Source organism: Diadema antillarum, unplaced genomic scaffold, assembly GCF_040938485.1.
Source record: "Diadema antillarum isolate AM-2024a unplaced genomic scaffold, OU_Dant_1.0 scf00000163, whole genome shotgun sequence".
Lineage (NCBI taxonomy): Eukaryota > Metazoa > Echinodermata > Echinoidea > Diadematoida > Diadematidae > Diadema > Diadema antillarum.
The window spans coordinates 2,738,538-2,758,434 of NW_027271052.1; the positions used below are offsets into that span (position 1 = coordinate 2,738,538).

The following is a 19,897-nucleotide window of genomic DNA, read 5'->3' on the forward strand; positions in this document are numbered from 1 at the left end:
GACATTTCTTGTATGACTATACTTGTACCTTCCATTATGCTTTTGTGATTGCTTCATACAAAGGACTTGTGTGCCTGACAGCTGTTCTAGAACTCACGCAGTGCTAAATCACATGTCTAGTTGGAAATCACCCATGATGCTGTAATGTCTTAGTGTACAGGGCTGAAGAGACAAAAGGCCTTGGTAGGTGCAGGAAGTGTAATTTGTATTCAATGTGGTGATGTGTCGAAAAGCTTCCTTCATTACCAACTGTTCATAGAATGAGATGTTAGAATCCCACTATGCCAGGGTAATGAAAAGAAGGCTTTCATGTTCTTGGGGAAAAGACTTAGATCTCCATAGTGACTCACTTTTTATAAAAACTTTCAGATTTGTCTTTCCAACCAGGCCTCATGTATTTCACCCTAAATCTAGTCTCATTGTCTCATAAAGCCTTTTTTTTTAATAATATCATCAATGGGGATAACTGCCCCCCCCCCCCCCCCCCCCCCCGAAAAAACAACAACACACCAGTATCTGCAATGTAATTACATTGCAGATACTGCTTTTTTGCTCTTTTTTTCCCTTTTTTCCCTTTGGAGGCAGAAATGGGAAATTGCTTGGTTTTCATGCTTTGTATCTGAACATTGTTTGTTGTTGTTGTTGTTGTTGTATTTGTTGTTGTTGTATTTGTTGTTGTCGTCTTTTTTTTTCTTTAGAATGCCATTTGAACAAATGTAGACCAGAGAAACAAATATGTACAATCATTTCTTTATCTCCTGCCTCACTCATAATTTTCTTTAATGTATCGGGTTGATACCCTGACTATTGCTAGTCACCTAGGGTCAACTACAAGGGATCAGAATCATTCACCCATTTCTTGAGTAGGTGGACCACTTCACTGGGTGAGCACCCTGCTCTTTGCGATAAATGAAGTTGGCTCTTTTTATTACATGCATGAGTTGTGAATATCTCACACATGGGACCTCCATTTTATGTCCTATCGTAAAGACAGAGTATTTGTTTGTTTTGTTTTGTTTTGTTTTGTTTTTTGCCTCTTTGGGGACGATGTGATTACACCCAACATTCTCAGCTAGACTCGGAATCGAACCCAGGTCCTTTGGATCTGAAGGTAGACACACTACCTACTGAGCCAAATCATCACTCTAGCTTATTTCACTCATTCACTTCCAATCTTATCATCTGGCTATGCATTTCATCACACCAATATCACAGCTATGTATGACTTTGCATTTTTCAGATCAAGACACCTTTAATGTGCTCCCAACAGATGTCTGTACTGGTCATGTCACAGACAATCCTGTTGTAGCCATTGCCTGTAATTTCACAATTATATATTTCACTCAAAAATGCATGATACGCCATACTCAATTGGAGCCAAATTGGTGAGGTAATAAGTCACCAGGTTTCAGCATTTGGTTGCAGCACATCTGGTCATGACACATTCATGTTTGCTGGATAGAGGAAGAAAATGTTCCGCACATGTGCCAAGGGGGGGGGGGGGGGGTGGGGAATCAAGAGGGACAAACTTTTTAAACTAATTTGGGCCGGTAGGGTGATGGTAACTCACCCCTCTAGAGAGTGTTTATCTAATGAAGGGTGAAATTACTTAAATTATGATTTCCACACGCCCAGATGCTCCAATCATGTAGCAGTGCATACACTCTTCACATGTGTTTGTGTTTTTCATGACATTGTGGACATGAATGTAGCACATATGTTTTGTAGACACCGAGAAGTGGGTGAATGGTGAAGTGAAAGATGGAGTGGAAGAGATAATTATGACATGTGACACTGAGTCTACACACAACCTGTCTACAAATGTAACTTGGGGGAAAAGACTGGGTGACACATTAGTTGATGAGGTCACTATAAGATGTAAACTGTTAGGACTTGAGCATGCATTTAGAATGCATACAGTGAAATATAACATTCAGGTGTGAGTTTTTTCAATTTGTCTCCCTCAACAAATGAAATTTGTTAAGATTGCAACTGCTGATTTGACAAATTGAAGAAACTCACACCTGAACCTTCACCCCTCTGAATAATATCTTGCTTTCATCAAATATAACATTGTTGTAAAACTTGTCTTTCACTTTGTATTCAGTAATTTCAATGTGTGTGTGTGTGTATGTGTGTGTGTGTATATGTGTGTGTGTGTGTGTGTGTGTGTGTGTTTGTGTGTGTGTGTGTATGAGTGAGAGAGAAAAAACATGAGACAGGAACATGTCATCAACTCTCTCTCAACCCCCCCCCCCTCCCCATATTGCTATCTTGAATAGTAATGTGGATGAAATGTTGACAAATTGGAATATACACGTATTTGCTGAAAAGACTATGGGATAAGAAAAGCCATGTACAGACTGTGCTGTAACTTCAAGAAGTTTTCACCTTGCATATATGATGTGCAATCATTTCCAAGCTTGTCTCTTGTGCTGTATTCATGATATTCCTAAGAAGTGTATCAACTCATACATGTATTAAAAAGATACTAGTAACTGGATTATATCCATACAAAGTTTTCCAGAGCTATTGGTAGTATCTTCTAAGTATATTAAGCAAAGTGAATATTTCTCTTGTATTATAGTTTGTTCCAAGGATATGCTGATTGTCCAACTAATCTCATTGCTCTGTTTTAACTGACATCTGATGTCATTCTCTCTATCCATCCATGCAGGCAAGAGGAGCGAGCTCCCAGCCATGACGAGTCCATCTGGAAACGGTTCTCTTCACCCCAAGGTGGACCTCCGTCTCCCAAGGTGGGTTTGACTGAACAATGGCAGGCACACATCATCCTCTATGATCAATACCAAAACAATAAACAAAACAATTAAAAAACAAGATCAATTTTTGAGGCTTCATTAATACTTTTAGGTAGAGAGAGGGAGAGAGATGGGATAGAGAAGGGCACACATACACTGTTGGAGGAGACTTAAGGTCTCATCAGATTCCCTTCATCACTATTTAGAGCCTGTACACTGCCCTCTAGAGTTGACAGTGAGGAAAAGGAGATAAGCCATTGCTGCTTCAGTCCAGTGTGTTGTACTGTATGTTCCTTTCCCAAGCTGAGACCATGTATATCAGGGAGGGACAGCAGCCATGATATGTATGTACAGCCAAAAAGCCCTATGGAATAGCCACAAAGCCGTATGGAATAGCCACTTGCTGATGCTAACAAGGATTTCTCAAACAGTCCAGGAGGACAATTGCTTTCAAAGCACCCCCTCCGTACCCAACCTCTAGCCCCAGCCCCAGCCCCACCCCCACACATGCACAAATCAGTAGGTATCAAACATTGTTTTTTACTATAGCATACATCACATTTCACTATCTGAGTTTGGATGGGGGAATAGCATTGCAATTGTTCTTGACTAATTGAGGTGCAGATTTAATGACCAGTAGTAACATAGGACTCCTCATGAGCAGGGTGTCTGTATGTTAATTACTGAACCTGTGAGATATCATATTCAGAGGTCTAGCATGAATGTAACAGGAAGACCTGTTTGGGAGTGGATAGAGGGAAGCTGTACCATCTTTGACATACCAGCTTACCGTACTACTGTAATAGTGGAAATTTTCGCAGTGTTGAAATTTTCGTGCATTTCGCGCAACCAGAAACTAGCGCAAAAATAAAAGCACGCAAATATTTTTGCTTGCCATATATTCCTGTGCACGATGTCTTGATTCCGCGCAATGAAAAACACGCGAAACTCTTCTGACCTGGCCAAACGCGAAAATTAGTCGCGCGAAAATATCCACTTTTACAATACCTCAACATCATATGACCCTTTTATTAACTCAGTGGCTGTCATCAGGTGTGTTGGGAGATTTTGGGGTCTTGAAGGAGAAGGGAAATGTGACTGTCAAGTGAGAAATAGACTTCTAATGGATAGATTGCATCTGATTGTTAATTAGAACATTCCTAATCAGGTCTAATAAACTTTACCGACCGGCAAATGTAGAAAGTTCAGTCGTACACAGACCAGTGATGGCAAAATTGTCTTCTGACATTTCATGCTGCGCTTGGTTACTATAGCAACAAAGTAAATAGTCATGGGTAGAATGTATATCATGGTTTCCCCCTCTCCCCTTGTGCCCTTTGGATATAAAATCTGTGTAGTGAGTGATGACTTGAAAATGTCTGACGTTTGTACTTGTGTACTTTAGTTGAGTGGCTACCCCTTAGTTAGAAGCCTGTATAGACCTGTACCCCTATCTGCCTTGGACTAGCTATCCCTCTTGCAATCTGATCAGCTATTTCCTCAACACTGAGATGAGTGTTCTGTCTGTGTGTTCTCAAATTTGCAGTCTATCATTTTTTTCATTTTTACATTTCCCTTTTCATTTTTTTCCCCGAGGGAAGGGGGGGGGGTACAGAATTTAGGCAGTTTAGATTTCTATCTATGACTTCTTGCCTCCTAGTCTACAATGCATGTCTGTCATGTTATTTTCTGTACTTTGGGGCATTTATACCTGTATGACTTTGTTGAGGTTTTTTTTCATACTTTGGTGCATTATATATGTTTATTTTAGCCGATATGTTTTGTTCAGATATGGTCAGTTTTACGGTAAAGGGTGTAACTTTCAATTTTTAGCCTTTTGGCCCACCCTGAACACATAGATTTACAGATCTCAAAGATTTTTTCCCATGTGAGTCACCTTCTGAGTAGCCACCTTGGGTAGCATAATCAGGTCCAGGTATTGATGTGTTTTGTTTTGACAGTCACATATGTACCCTAAAAATGACTATTTTGTTGCATTGAAATCTATATAACATTTTTGAAATGTTAATAATTTTCTACAGCAACTGCAGAGATCTAATTTTTTATGTTAAAAGCATAGTTGTATGGTCAATTGAAATGACCAAATTAGTTTGGTTTGTATCTGGCCCTTTATTTTAGAATACTATGACTTCAAATTTGGGGTTTCGGAGGCTTCATTTTCCGTTAACAATTGTTTACAAACTTTGATGGACAGTAATGATCAGTGGATGTGTTTTGGTTACTTTCTTTTATGCTGAAAATAGTAAGGTACAGCTAAACTTTAGACTTACATCAAAGTTTACTTGATTCTAGGGCTATTTGAAATTTTGTGATAATTTTATTCCATCAAGTGAAATTTCCGTTAGCAGTTTTGAAGCCTCCGAAACAAAGTGTTTAGTCAAATAATATGAATATAGATAAGAGAAGCGACCTAATCTATATGTCAAAATGTAGGATATGGGGCCCTAACCTAATAGACCAAAAATAGTTAAGATCCGCCAAACTCTCTGAAAATAGGAGACAATACAAATTTTCCGTTAACACATGAAGCCTCCGAGACGCATGAAGCCTCCGAAACAGCAAAAACATCTAATTTGACATTTCTGATAAATTCTTTGAGTGTCTGCCCCAAATTATGCCATGAAATCATCAACAGACATGGACAGACAACAAAAATAATAAAAACATTATGATACTGCAATAATTTTTTGAGCTAATACATTTTATAGAGAAAAAGTGGTTTCGGAGGCTTCAAAAGGATGTTAACACTGCATTTTTGTGATTTTCTCTGGACAAAATCAAATTAGATTTATTGTTCACCCACCCAATGATCACTTATGACATATCTAACGATATTTAATCACATTCAGTTTTCTGGCTGCTTTGTTTACTCACCAATATAGATTTACTATACGATTTACCTATTTTTCTTAAACAGTGCAGACGTGTCACACATAACTCACCTTTTCATTCAGCAATAAAATATTAGCAGATGAGGATGTTGCCCCACAAATATGTTTAAACAGTGTATATCAACCAAAAAAGACACAATTTACCCATCACTTTCTACATAACATACATGATTTTCATAAAAACATAAGGCATACCAGATTAATTTTCCAGATGTTTCGGAGGCTTCATTTTATGTTAACAGCATGTAAATGGAATGTTTTGATTACAATTTTGTAATTCTAAGTCTATCAAATAACTGTTTGGACTGAATGAGACTTAATGATTCCTCAAGCAAGGTGTAGATAGTTGTTTAAATGTATGAAAAGCATTTATTTTGTAGGTTTTCTTTTGAAACAATGGAACAGGCTAGATATTGTGAGTAATGAAAGTGACTTCCAGCTTGCGTGCATGCCCACATCATGCAACAGTAGTGCAACAAAGCAAGTAGTTGTGGATACATCAATGTTCTTAAGTTGGATAACTCATTTTTACTCTTGAGAGAAGTTGCAGTGCTGTGACCATATTTGTATCACTCTTTTGACTGGTTAGACTTTGATAATGAAGACCAAACAATTACTTGATTATTTAGTGTTAAATACACTTTTTTTTTTTAAAGAACTGAACACTATTCCTGTCCTGAAGATTCAAGGACTTTAATATATGGTTATTCAAGAGGGAAGCATACACTTAACTAAGAAATATATTACTTTTGAATTTAAGGTTGTATCTTTTATGCATGATCCAGAGCAAATGGTGGAAAATACTTTTTGGATTTTTACACTTTTGACTCACTATCATCTGAGTGTAATAGTTTCGAAACACAATCTTTTACATGTCCATCTATAACCCATTGACAAATCCATTCCATTGTTACTCACATGGCATTTGTTTTTGCCATACTAAAATCTTTACTTTTTCAGCTTTCCATTTCTTAACAAGTTCTTTGGCTTTCATTTCCAATACTTATTTGGAGGAAAATAATTAATCAATAAATTTGTGATTGGATTTGAAAATAGCTAACATCTTGCAGATTATCAGTTCTGTGGTGTGACTTGGATCACAGGGTACTGTTTTGGAATTATGACATTTGATTACTTCATTCAGACAGGTTTTCATATCAATCTGTATGTCAGATCTGAGGCATGCAAGGTGCAACACAATCTTGATACTATACCCTATTTTCCATACTTTATCATGCTGGCAGTGACCACTTGACTATTTTTGATTAAACAAAATGTAACTTGTGTTACGAAACATCTCTTCGCATACATGTGTGAGACTCTGCGACATGTTTGCGGATGTAGTTCTCAGTGCAGTAAATGGACAGTAATGGTTGGGATAGGATTGTTTATAAATGACATATAGACCTCTACTGATAAATAGCCTGTTGCCATGGGGTACATGTAGTTTACATGGGTGGGTGACTGGAGAAGTTATGTTCACGAAGAACAATATTGAAATGATTGAAATCTTTATAATCTGTTTAGTCCTGGCTTTTCTGGAAAAAGTTACAAGCCCCTAACTATTTTGAAATTCAAAAGGTTAAAACTGTAGTCTGTGGGTTTATATATTATTTAAAACAAACTTGTGGGTTTCTAAAAAACTTAGATATTTAAACACATTTGCTGCTTTTTAATTTTTTGCTAAAAAGGTTGTCATTTTTAGAAACAGTAAAAGTTCTGTTAGCAATTTCTCAATGCCTACCTTCAAAAACAGGCCTCCTAGCTGTCACAGGAGTCACACAAACTGGAATTTTATAAAATAACTATAAAAAAAGAAGCCTTTGAAGAATTTAAAAAAAAAGAAAAAGAAAATGATATGAAACAGGGGTGACTTGTATACCACCGAAAAAGAAAGTAAAATTCTAACTATCATATATTATACGGAACTATACATTTGGTCAACATTTTTTTTTTTAATTCAAATTCGTACACAGTCATGGGTAGGGTATGTACATTTATCTTTTCAACAGGCGATTCAAAAAGATGACTGGGATCTTGACCATTTCAATTTCTATTGAGCTCCATGATAATATCACCAATATATTGATTATTCCAACTCCATTTTGATGATGACAGTTTGATGATGACCCTTTTGTACATGGAATGGCTGATCGGTGTTTAAGATTGCTGTTCTATGACCATGATCACTGCATTTGATAGCTATAGTAGGGGATATCAGGCATGGTCATATGCAAAAGAATGTTTATACACATTTTTTCCCCTTTCTATATTTTACAATGCTACACATTTTGTATGTTGTAATCTAACCGTCATGCCATCACATAATCTATTTTCTATCCCTTTCTCATCAACAGTTGAAATTGATTTCACATGTATATAAAACAATTATGATGGGTGGTTTATGTCAATATACATCACACAAACTGCACTTATAAAGCAAGCAAACATAATCTTTGCATTAAGTCTATAGCTACAGTTCTAACTCATTGAAAGTAATTCTTACTGCATTATGATGAAAAGTTTGACAAATGCATACAGCTGTACATGTGTGTAGCCTGATCATGTTCTGCATTGCCAAAGTCATGGATATGCAAATACAGTGTATGTATACAACTGAGCATAAAGATTTAAAATATTTTTCTTTGTCTCTTAACATATATGTTGGAAAGTCTTTTTTCTGCATACAAATAAATACTATTTTACATGTTACAGCATTGTTAGTTATTTGGAAACAATCAACTGCATTAATGTACTTCATATCACCTTAAAATGGACCATTTTTGCATGTTAACAGTCATGATGAAGCCTCCGAAACATGCGTTGCTGCTAACTTTAAGCCGCAAATAAAAAAAAGAAAAAAAGATGTTCCTAATCAGTGTACTTTTATTGCTACTGTTGCAGTTTCCTTTAGAATCATATTGCCTCATGTAATGTCATAAATTCAAACTGAGCATTGCTCAAAGTGTACACGGTTTGTTATTCACTTTTGTGGAAGCCAATTTCCTTCTAATAATAAGTACATTTTGTATGAAGGGTAAACATTATGCACTGCCATAAAATGTACATCTGTATACTGTTATTCACATTTTATTGATGCCTTGTTGTTATTCTAGCATGTAGTGATAGTTGCTTACTGTAGTTTTCTTATTCTAAGTGAATACAGGACTAGAACTTTGTGTTAGCAGTTTTGAAGCCTCCGAAACACACTAGTTTGTTAACTGAAGCCTCCGAAACTCACAAGTCTGAAAATTTCAACTTTGTCAAAAATAATCAAATTTCTTTGGGATTTGGGTTGATAAATGTTTGTTACCAAGAGATAATTTAGGGCTATGTTTAGAGTGGCTCTTGCTTCTAGAACATTCTTTTAACTTAAAGATAATTTGTCAGGTACCATTTTTACCTTGGAATTTGAAGTTCACATCCAAATAATTGCAAGAGCGAATATCTGTTGGGGGAAAAGTGTTTTGATATTTCAAATATATGTTCACAGCAAATGAAAAGTTGTATTACCTCCACCATTTATCTTCATTTGGTTGCTGTGGGTGATCAAAACATTCTTGTTGTTTTTACCTAAATTTATCTAAAATTCCATAATAGTCACTTCATTTTTCATATTTAGCCTAAGAATTAAGCTCTGGAATGACAAAATATTGAAAATATAGACATTCCTATATAAAATAAAGGCAAAGATAAAAATGGAAACACAACTTTAATTTTTGACCCTTGCCACATCAAAGTTACACCCTTTACTGTAAAACTGACCATATATAAATTTGCACCATGCACAGATGCATAACCCTGATCCTTACCCCCAGACAAATTAAACTGTGACGTGAATAATATTTTCTGCATCATATTTTCCTTCAGCCTTCACCTGTTGAGGACAAGTCTCGAGTATACTCGGGCAAGTGTCTATGGGAAATATGTGTTGTAGCAAAATCAGCCCATCCTCAACGGGTTAAGCCAACATTTTTTGTACCTCTGCCTCTCCTGTGTGAACATGTTGCCATCTCATAACACACAGGCATCCAGTAAAAACATCAGAAATACAAGAAAAAGATTCTAGTCTGCTTTGTTTCCAATGCTGTTTAATTTTGTCTCACTCCAACTAAACCTTCTCCATACCTTGTCTGTATCTGAGGAGCTAGGTTTAATGTATGACAAACACATCTACCCCCCCCCCCTTACTTCCCATATCATGACTTGTGTGATGTTAGCTGTGATGTGATAGAAAGCCCCTGGTGATTCAAGCTCAGTTTCCTCTATAAACCTGGCCTGAGATCTGGGATGGGAAATTCACAAATGTGTTCATGTTTCCTGGATTTAGGAGCTGACAGGATTTATCTCCAATTTGTGTGATAATCACTCAAAGTGTTGTCTGTGTGGAAATGTCTCCCTACAAGGAGGGGGGTGGGGGGGGGGGGGGAGGTGACTGATGCGATTCTCTGTTCACTTCTCCAGTAGTGTTTTCGACTGCTTTAAAGCGAGTTGGAAGTCTTGAAAATGTCAAATAATACCCTTAAAGATTAACCATACCTCAATGACATCATATATTGATGAATAATAGAATGCTGTGAAGACGATATTCTAAAAGACAGGGTGAAGGATGATCATCTCACAGTTAGAAGTAAAAATAATTAGTAAATATGGATGTAAACATTGCAGTCCTGTTGTTTGGTTCACTGTTGCTGACATTCAAGTTGTATGGTTTGAAGGTGATCTTTTGATGTACATATAGACCTCAAGCACTCCAACTTACCTTTTAGTTTGAGATATCAAAAACTGACACGTTTCATAAGATGCTTTAGTCTAAACTTTACTTCATTTCAAATTGTAACTTGTTCAAATTTTTCATTTGCCATTAAACAAAACTGAACAAAACAAATGAACAAAAATGGCCACAGAAAAAAGCCTAAGTAGGTGTACCCAGCAAGTGTCAAAGAGTTTATGCAATCCAAATGTAATGTTTCTCAATGCAATGACTTGAGTCACTGTACACACTTGAATTGGTCATTTGTTCTCTCTTCGGTGCATATAATATACTAACTGTCCTCTTTAGTAGGCAGGACTTGTAAATAGCTGTACACCATAGTAACTTACAATGTATTTCATTGTATTCCATTTCTTCTTTATTTACCTTATTAAAAGGTGCAGTATAAATGCTACAGTGATTCACAAGCACAAATTCAGTTTTTTTAAAAATTGCTCGATAGCATTCAAAAATAATGTGGAAGTATAAATAAAAAAAGTAAAAACATATCTATACCATATGTCCCCCCCCCCAAAAAAAAAAAAAAATTACAATGGGACCCTCCGCAACGATAACTTTAAAAATAGTGAATCGATCCAAATACAATTTCAAGGTATGAAACTATAACTTATTACCTACATCTTACAGAAAAACCCATGCGATTTACTTCAGTGGTCAAAGAGAAATGAGGATCTTTGTAGAGCATGTCAGGAATCCCTTCCCTTCAATTTCTGTTCATTGTGTTCACACACTAATATGCAGTTCCAAGAGCATCCAAGTGCTAAACTTGGAAGAAACAGACCCATGACATGCTTTACAGCAATCCACTTTTTTCTGTGACCACTTAACCAAACTGAATGGGATTTTTTTGCAAAATATAAGTAAGATGTTATATTTTTTAGACCCTGAAATAACATTCAGACAGTTTAATCATATTGAAAGTTATTAATGCTGAAATCCGATTGTAACTTTTTTTTTGGGGGGGGGGGGGACATACTGTATTTTAGCTGAGATTAGAATAAGGATGGTATACTCAAGATGAAGCCATGCTCACATAAATCCAGACAAGAGGCAGCCACACAGTGATTCCTCTCTTGTAATCAATGCAATATGAGGGCTCTGTTGAGCATCTTCACAGTGCAGAGAGAGAGGGTTCTGTGGGTTTGAATGGAGGACAGTTGCCCTGTATTCCCACGCCCTACTTTTTGACACTCACCATAAGGCAGTGATAAACCAACCTTCTCCCCATGGCCCTTGATGAATGGCACAATTGTCTTTCTCTCATCACCCCTTCCGCTGGATCAGCCGACAACTTCCTCTCCAAAGATATATTAAGAGAAGAGTACTGGGCTATAATAGTCTGTTTGTCGGTAGTATTGAGTTAATCATGGTATGAGATACCAATTTAACTCCTTTGCTCTCAGTACTCAGCTATGTTTTCTACTCCTGAATATCCTGTTTCTAATATGTCACTGCTACAAATTATTCACTATGACTATTCATCTGACTGAGTTTGTATGCCACTGATGATATGGGATGTCTGTCTGCCCATCCCATGAGGAAGTTTACCATAAAGAAAATAAAAGTGTTTTGTTAAAGAAGCAGATGAGTTTTAAGAAGTACAATCAGAAACATGCAAACAAGCTATTGACCATTATTGTATGTAGGTCAACATATTACTTTTTGTCCCCGCCGAACGAGTTCGAGCAGGGGACTATGAAACGGGCTCCGTACGTGTGTGTGTCCGTGTGTCCGTCCGTCCGTCTGTCTGTGCGTCCGTCTGTCTGTGCGTCCGTGTGTGATCAAAATGTTCAATTTGCTACTTCTCTGTCATTTATGAGCCAATTTTGATTCTGTTTGCTTTATATGATAGCACTACATGGGAGCTTTGAAACTTCTACACAGAATTTCAGTTGTGACCTTTGACCTTGACCTTTGACCTATATTGTACATTTTGCTTCAAAATGCTACTCCTTCGCCATTTCTAACCCGATTTCGATTCCGTTTGCTTTATGTGATGGCACTAGGTGAGGGCTTCAAAACTTCTACACAGAATTTTGACCTTTGACTTCTTTGACCTTTGACCTTGATTTTTGACCTATATTGTACATTGGCTACAAAATGCTACTCCTTCGCCATTTCTAACCCGATTTCGATTCCGTTTGCTTTATGTGATGGCACTAGGTGAGGGCTTCAAAACTTCTACACAGAATTTTGACCTTTGACTTCTTTGACCTTTGACCTTGATTTTTGACCTATATTGTACATTGGCTACAAAATGCTATTCCTTCGCCATTTCTAACCCGATTTCGATTCCGTTTGCTTTATGTGATGGCACTAGGTGAGGGCTTCAAAACTTCTACACAGAATTTTGACCTTTGACTTCTTTGACCTTTGACCTTGATTTTTTACCTATATTGTACATTTTGCTACAAAATGCTACTCCTTCGCCATTTCTAACCCGATTTCGATTCCGTTTGCTTTATGTGATGGCACTAGGTGAGGGCTTCAAAACTTCTACACAGAATTTTGACCTTTGACTTCTTTGACCTTTGACCTTGATTTTTGACCTGCATTGTACATTTTGCTACAAAATGCTACTCCTTTGCCATTTCTAACCCAATTTCATTTCCGTTTTCTTTATGTGATGGCACTAGGTGAGGGCTAACACTTCTACACAGAATTTTGACCTTTGACTTCTTTGACCTTTGACCTTGATTTTTGACCTATATTGTACATTGGCTACAAAATGCTACTCCTTCGCCATTTCTAACCCGATTTCGATTCCGTTTGCTTTTTGTGATGGCACTAGGTGAGGGCTTCAAAACTTCTACACAGAATTTTGACCTTTGACTTCTTTGACCTTTGACCTTGATTTTTTACCGATATTGTACATTTTGCTACTAAATGCTACTTCCGGCGGGGACATATTTTACGCACCGCGTAATTTCTACTTTTCCTTGTTGTCCTGTGCAACACAACGTTTGAATAGTTTAATAACCAAAGTATCTGTACAGTCTCCTTCATATTGATATCATTTCAGATTAACAGACCAGACATATGATTCTTCTTAAATTGTATGAAGGTATTCCCTTCTCCATCTCGGAAGATGTTAAAGAAAAAAGTCTATCAATCTTACTTTCAAGCTCTGTGTGTGTCTGTTGGTCTCTGTTTTATTATTTCTTCAGCTATGTTCCTTCCATCTCATCAATGTCAATGTCCATTTCATTCCTTGCTTTCCTTTGTACATTACGATATCATAATCTCTCAGTCATAAGTTTTTGTTCAATTAAATGTGTACCAGATATGAGCAAGCTGTAGTTTGATGGCAGATCTTGACATTCCCAGGGCACAAAATGCTGTAGTCTAAAAAGCCAGTTACACACCAACTATCTATGCAAGATAGCAAATACACAGTCTCAGACACTAGGAGAAGTTGGAAGTTTGAAACCGTTGCCACTACACAAAGAGTTAGAGAGCAAAAGATCTTGATCACATATGCTATAAAGAAAGTAACAGATTGATGGTAAGATGTTAGATTTCTTCAGACCTATAAACCTTGCAAAATTCAAGTAGTTGCATCTTACCTGAAAGCTCATGAAGTGTTTGGGAAGAATGCATGTGTTGCCCACTGTGTGTTTATAAATATTATTTTGATTTTTAGGTTTTTTGTTTTTGTTTTTGTTTTTTCTTAAGGACTAGCAAGGTATCAATACAATACTGATGATGCCTGATTACGATAACCAATATTTATGTAACACCTTTTAGAAATAGATGCAGAATGCTCTTAACAGTTAACAAAATGTAAGAATGAAATCAATATTACATTTGTAATATTGAACTAAATAAAATTTTAAGCAAACAAGGCCATTAAACTTCATGTGATTGCTATACCATTGGAATCAAACAAAGCCTGAAGTTTTCTTTTGGAAGAAATAGGTCTGTAAAAGGTTTTTAAAAGTTTTGTGACATGTCTTCTGTGTATTAGATACTACTTGATTATAAAGCATGCCTTTAGTTTTTAAGCCAGTATAAATTGAAATCAATTAAATGAAATGAATGGAAAGATTCAATTTTGTGTAAACTTTGCAAGATGTGCTTACTTTAATCCACACATGTATTCATCTGAAGTGTGGGTAGGTTTCTCTGTAACTTCAACAAAATACAAATCTATGTATTTGATTTGTATCTGAGATGATTGACCCGAGAAAGAAGGTTCTTAAATATCACCTGTCACTCAAAATTAAACCAGGTTAGTCCCAGTTTCCCCTCCACAATCCCATATCTTGGCAATATCACATGAAACCAAAACACCTGTGAAAAAGCAAGATTAACCAAGCAGAGGTGTGCTTCCAGGGCCAGAAAACTTTGCTTGACGGCAAAACTCTGCTCGCTTGCAGGAAGTGGGTCACATGACTAATCCACTGGCTTAGGATTGGATCCCTAACCAGGGCCAAATCATTTCCTTCTGGCATGGTATGCCTATACCCCAGGCCTAATTGGTCAAACTGACTTGTAAAACATATGGCATGACCACAATGCAGTAAGGAAAAGAGGTTTCCTTATCTCATAACTCCTGTCTCATTCTTACTTTGTGCCTTCTCTCTATTGTGTGTTCTTTGCATTCTTTTCTTTTTGACTTGTCTTATAATCATATTTAATTGCCACTGTTCACATTTCTCCAGTTTCATAACCTAACTATATGGCTGCTAAGAAACATGAGAATCTCTTCAGATCCATCTTATGACTCCATTCTTGCTCTTTACTTCTTAGTTTCTTGTTTCACATATTTCCATGTTTTTGTGTTGTTCCTGTCTATTGCTTTCTCTTGGTTTTCCTCAAATATGCATGTACACACCTTTCACTTGTGTTAAGTGGTCATCATTGTATTCATATGCACAATCTTGTTCTTGACCTGTCACATCAATATCTTGCTCCAACCCATTTTCCTACTTTTTGTCCCCTCTCACTGTTTAAAACACATGTCCACGTTTTCATGTTACAGTGTTATATCAATGACTGCCCCCCCCCCCCCCACACTGTTTCTGTATGAAATAATTTCATTGGTTTATATGTGACTCTGCCCTATGTCTGCTACACAGCTGTGACAAATAATTGATTCCAGAAGGAATCATGATCCGAGCAAGATATCAACTTATTTGATTCTGAGATTCTAATAACTGACTCACCAGCTAGACTTCAATAAAATGAGTCACCAGTGCATTGACTGTGGGTAGCAGCTGTATCATAACACAATACAACTGGCTGTCTCGCAACTCACAACATATTGCACATTACATGACCACTGACAGAACATGGATCTTGCTTTGTAAATGACTAGTTTCTTGCCACAAGAGGGCAGTATGCTGATTACCTTGATTTCTTCCACATAGATATAATTTTAATATTTTCATATTCAGTGAAACTTATGGTGGTAATGTAGTGCCTTGCAAATTCATGTATGTTTGTGTACATGTGTGTAGCTTGTTTTCTTTTGAATGTTTGAAGATATATAGCTTCATGCAAAGTCAGTTTATTGAGATGATTTTTCATACATTTCCTTAATAACAAACAGCACAATTGACTGAAATTATGTAACCTGTTGGGTCTAAGAGATTGCAATGTTAATCTCCAAATAGCGAGGCCACCAGGTATTATCAGATTGTCCAATGATATCAAGAGCTGCTTGTGTGATCACTTTACATTATACTCAAATATTATATCACATTCCATGTATTCCCTCTAGAGTTGAACACTGATCCATCCTTGTCTCCTTCCCAACTTTATACCTGGTGAATCCCAGAGGTCATGTTCTAGATGTCCTCATTACACTATGTTGCCATAGCAACCCCTGTCTCCAGTCCATGTGATCACTGATGTTTTTAGTCACTGTAACCGATGGAGCTTTGGGAATTTTTTTTTTTTTTTTGTCTGTTTCAGCATCAGTGACAAAGTGTCTGAACAGAATCCTCAATCACTCATAGATGCATTCCACATTTCAAGCTTGTGTGAAATTGATTGGCTGTGATTTGAAGATTCGTTTGACTGAAGTGAGAAATAATAGTTCACTCTCTCATCTCACATTTCTTTTAAAGTTGAAGACAAGACACTTTTTTATGTCTCCACTGAATATACTGAGGAACACTAATGAGTTACAAGTATTTGTATGTATATTATAATTCATTTGAATTGTTCACATTCGTGTAAAAAGTATCGCATTTTTACATGGTAATAAATATTTGGATGAAACAGGTACTGCATGATGCTCATTTAATCCTGCCTATCAATTCACATACCTTTGAATAAAGATTGCCTTTTCTTTTTCCGTTAGCATCTCATGCACCAGAAGACAGCCTCAGTTGAAAACATCTCAGGGCGGGGATCACCTGTGGGCCCCTCAGTGGTACAGCAGATTTCCCTCATCAAGGGGGGTTATGGGAAGGGTCTCGGCTTCAGCATCGTTGGAGGGGAGGACTCACCGAAGGGAAGGATGGGTATCTACATCAAGACCATCTTTTCTTCTGGAGCAGCTGCTGCTGATGGCAGGTTGAGAGAAGGTAACAAAGTGGCTTTTGAGAGAAAGATAGTGATTTACATTGTAGGTCACCATGACAGTCAGTTTCTCCCCATTTCTATGTAGCTAGTTATCAATAGCAGGGGTATTAAACCAGTCATACACTTTGCTAACTATGTAACCATGATGAAATGTCTGAATTGCCAAGAGAGGGAGAGAGTGCATGGACATATGCCCATTAGATGAAGAATATTTCTAACTTTTATTTACATCCCACCACACTACACTAAATATGTAGGTGAGACAGAGAAGTCATGCCAAGCTCCAAATATTCTACATACATTCAAGCCAACTATATTTCTTACTTTTAAAAGCTGGTTCAAAAGACAGGAATATGGAATCACTTGATTCGCTTTAAAGTACCAACATTGAAGTAATCATATGAACAAGCTATGTTTTTGTCATTGAAAAAATATGAGAAATGAAAAACATTGGTTCTGCAATATTTTTTTTGCATGATATATCTTAGGGTGCGTTTATAAGATTTTGCGGGCCTAGAATCACTGTTTTGAAACACTGTTTCAAATCACACTTTCGTCAGGAGAGCGTTTATAAGATATTTTCTCCGAGTGTGTTGGGGCACTCGCTCAGACTGTGCCATTGCGCAACTCACTCTGCACAATTTTTCCTCGGCAAAAGGTCAAACAGGGTGCGCGCAAGGCATTGTGACGTCATTATAAACAGTGTTTGCGATCGCGGTTGCGTTTATAAGATTTTTGAAACACTGATTCTACAGAAACACTGTATGTAAACGCACAAAATAGTGCGTTTACAAACAGTGTTTCAAAACAGTGTTTCAAATCACGGCGAGCGTTTATAAGATTTTTTTTCGAGCTGGAATCACTGTTTGGCCAGAAACAGTGTTTCAAAACACTGTTGTTGGCCAGAAGAAAAATCTTATAAACGCACCCTTACTCTCCCATATAGAATTTGAGATTCTGCCGCATAAAGAAATGCAAAAACGTCATAAAACTGCTGTAAAGCTGTCAGTACACCTCTTGAGTTATAATCCTTGTGATGTAGGGAAGTCATTGTTGGCCTACTTTGTGCCTAGTTTCCTGTCATAAATGCTTCCGGGCTTTGTTCAAGAGGCTGTAGGCTTTGTGCTTCCTTCGTTGTGTGGAAATCTTCCTAAAGCAGCTAGTAAGCTACTTTCTGACAACACCTCCTAACAATATTTGCCTTGTTGCCAAGAGATTTGCAAAGAGAAGCAAATGACAGACCTGCAATTCATCAAAGTGATAAATTATAGAGCTTTATAGGTTGTAAGAATATATCAGAGTTATAGTGTTTTGTCAGTGATGTTTGAGTATAACACATTGACATGGAAGGTGTTGTCTTCTTATCTATATAGACTTATGTGTTGAAATTTCTTCAGCTTAAGAAAAGATGAGAATAGAATGAATGCTTAAAAGGAAAGGGCTACAAAACAAGCCAAATTCAAATGATTTCTTCTAACTCAAGCATGCTTCAACAAAAAAGGCTAATTTGTTTGCTGTAAAACCAGAAGGCCATTATCACAACTTCAGGGATGTTGAATTATTGGTATCATATTGTAGAGTTCGATCTCCTCTATGTTGTGGTATCAAGTGTAGATCGTTTTCCTTTTGAGTAAAATTTTAAAAATCAAAACCAAAAGAGCTTTATTTTACCTGAAATTTGGAACAATGCTCATAAGTCTACCCACTTTTGATTAAATGAACTTTTTATTTTATGAATATTGGTTATTTCGTTTTGTCTTTATTTATGCTCAAATCTTAGAACCTGATCTCAGCCGGCGATTCCGTATATTGAAAATTTCTTTGGAACACTAATATGTCTCCACAAAAAAAAGAAAGACTGATTCTACAGGTTGTTTTTTTCTGTAACACAAACACGTCTTCACAATGACTAAAACCATTTACAAAGATGACAGATGTCGAATAGACATAGAAAGAAGACTGTATCAAGAGCAAGCTGAGAGACCAAAAGGAAAATGATCTTGCAAATGTATTTTCAGATCATGTCCCTAAATGTCAGGCAATGGTTTGGCATGGTGTGCTGACATCGCCACGGCAACGTATCCATTAGGTGGGAAATCCTCCTCCCTGTCCACTCTACTCTCTGATGGGGTAGAAGGTCAGCTGAAGATTGCACTGTAATGACAGCTAGGGGTAGGGGGAGAGGGGGTGGGAGAAAAGGGTGACAATTAACAGATTTGCACCACAGCTTTTTAGCTCTAAATTTAGCCCCCCTGGGATGAGACTGAGATAAGACACGGTTTCTATCTAACTACTCTCATGGTGATGGTAGGAAGCTTTCCCTCATTGGCTAATTTCTGCCAAATTTACGAGTTTCCTGCATCACAGGACTGCACGGAGACCGGTGTGGGTCTCATCCCAGAGAACTCTGTCCTCTCCAGGCTGCAGGGGTTCGCTGGGGCTTTGCACAAGCTGTGGGTGTTAGAAACCAGCAGAGATTGCATTATCTTGTCATCTGCTTCCCTTGATTACTTTTAAGCCTTCTGTGCAGGAGTTTCGCTGGTTTGGTTTGCTATCGGCTGATTGCTAGCAAGCCAGACCTACTCATGACAGATGTGGACTTGAAGATCTAATAATATGGCAGCTTTGATTTCATTTGCCATTGATGTGTGTAACCTTGATAACATGAAACTCACTGTAGTCTAGGAGATAAATGACAGGATTGAATGTCTGTGGCTCTGTATGAGTGATCACCAAAGTAAATCTTTTGAAACTTGGAGTCCTCAAAGTACATTAATATATTATGTTTGCTGTAATGCAAGAGCACATTGTATTTCAAAATGTATTAATTAATCTATCTCTCTACAATGTATCTATTCATCTTTTGACAATGTATCTATCCATATGTATTCTAGTATTGCCTACATAAAATGATT

General features: G+C 37.1%; 1 protein-coding gene across 1 annotated transcript in view; it reads left to right on the plus strand.

Annotated features, from left to right (window-relative positions):
* LOC139722359 (uncharacterized) overlaps positions 1-19,897 on the plus strand; it is a 184,011-nt gene that overhangs the window by 81,293 nt on the left and 82,821 nt on the right. The window contains exons 7-8 of the mRNA XM_071633668.1: positions 2,678-2,759; positions 16,759-16,984. Coding sequence (XP_071489769.1) covers positions 2,678-2,759; positions 16,759-16,984 — 308 coding nt within the window. The remainder of the gene's footprint in view (positions 1-2,677; positions 2,760-16,758; positions 16,985-19,897) is intronic.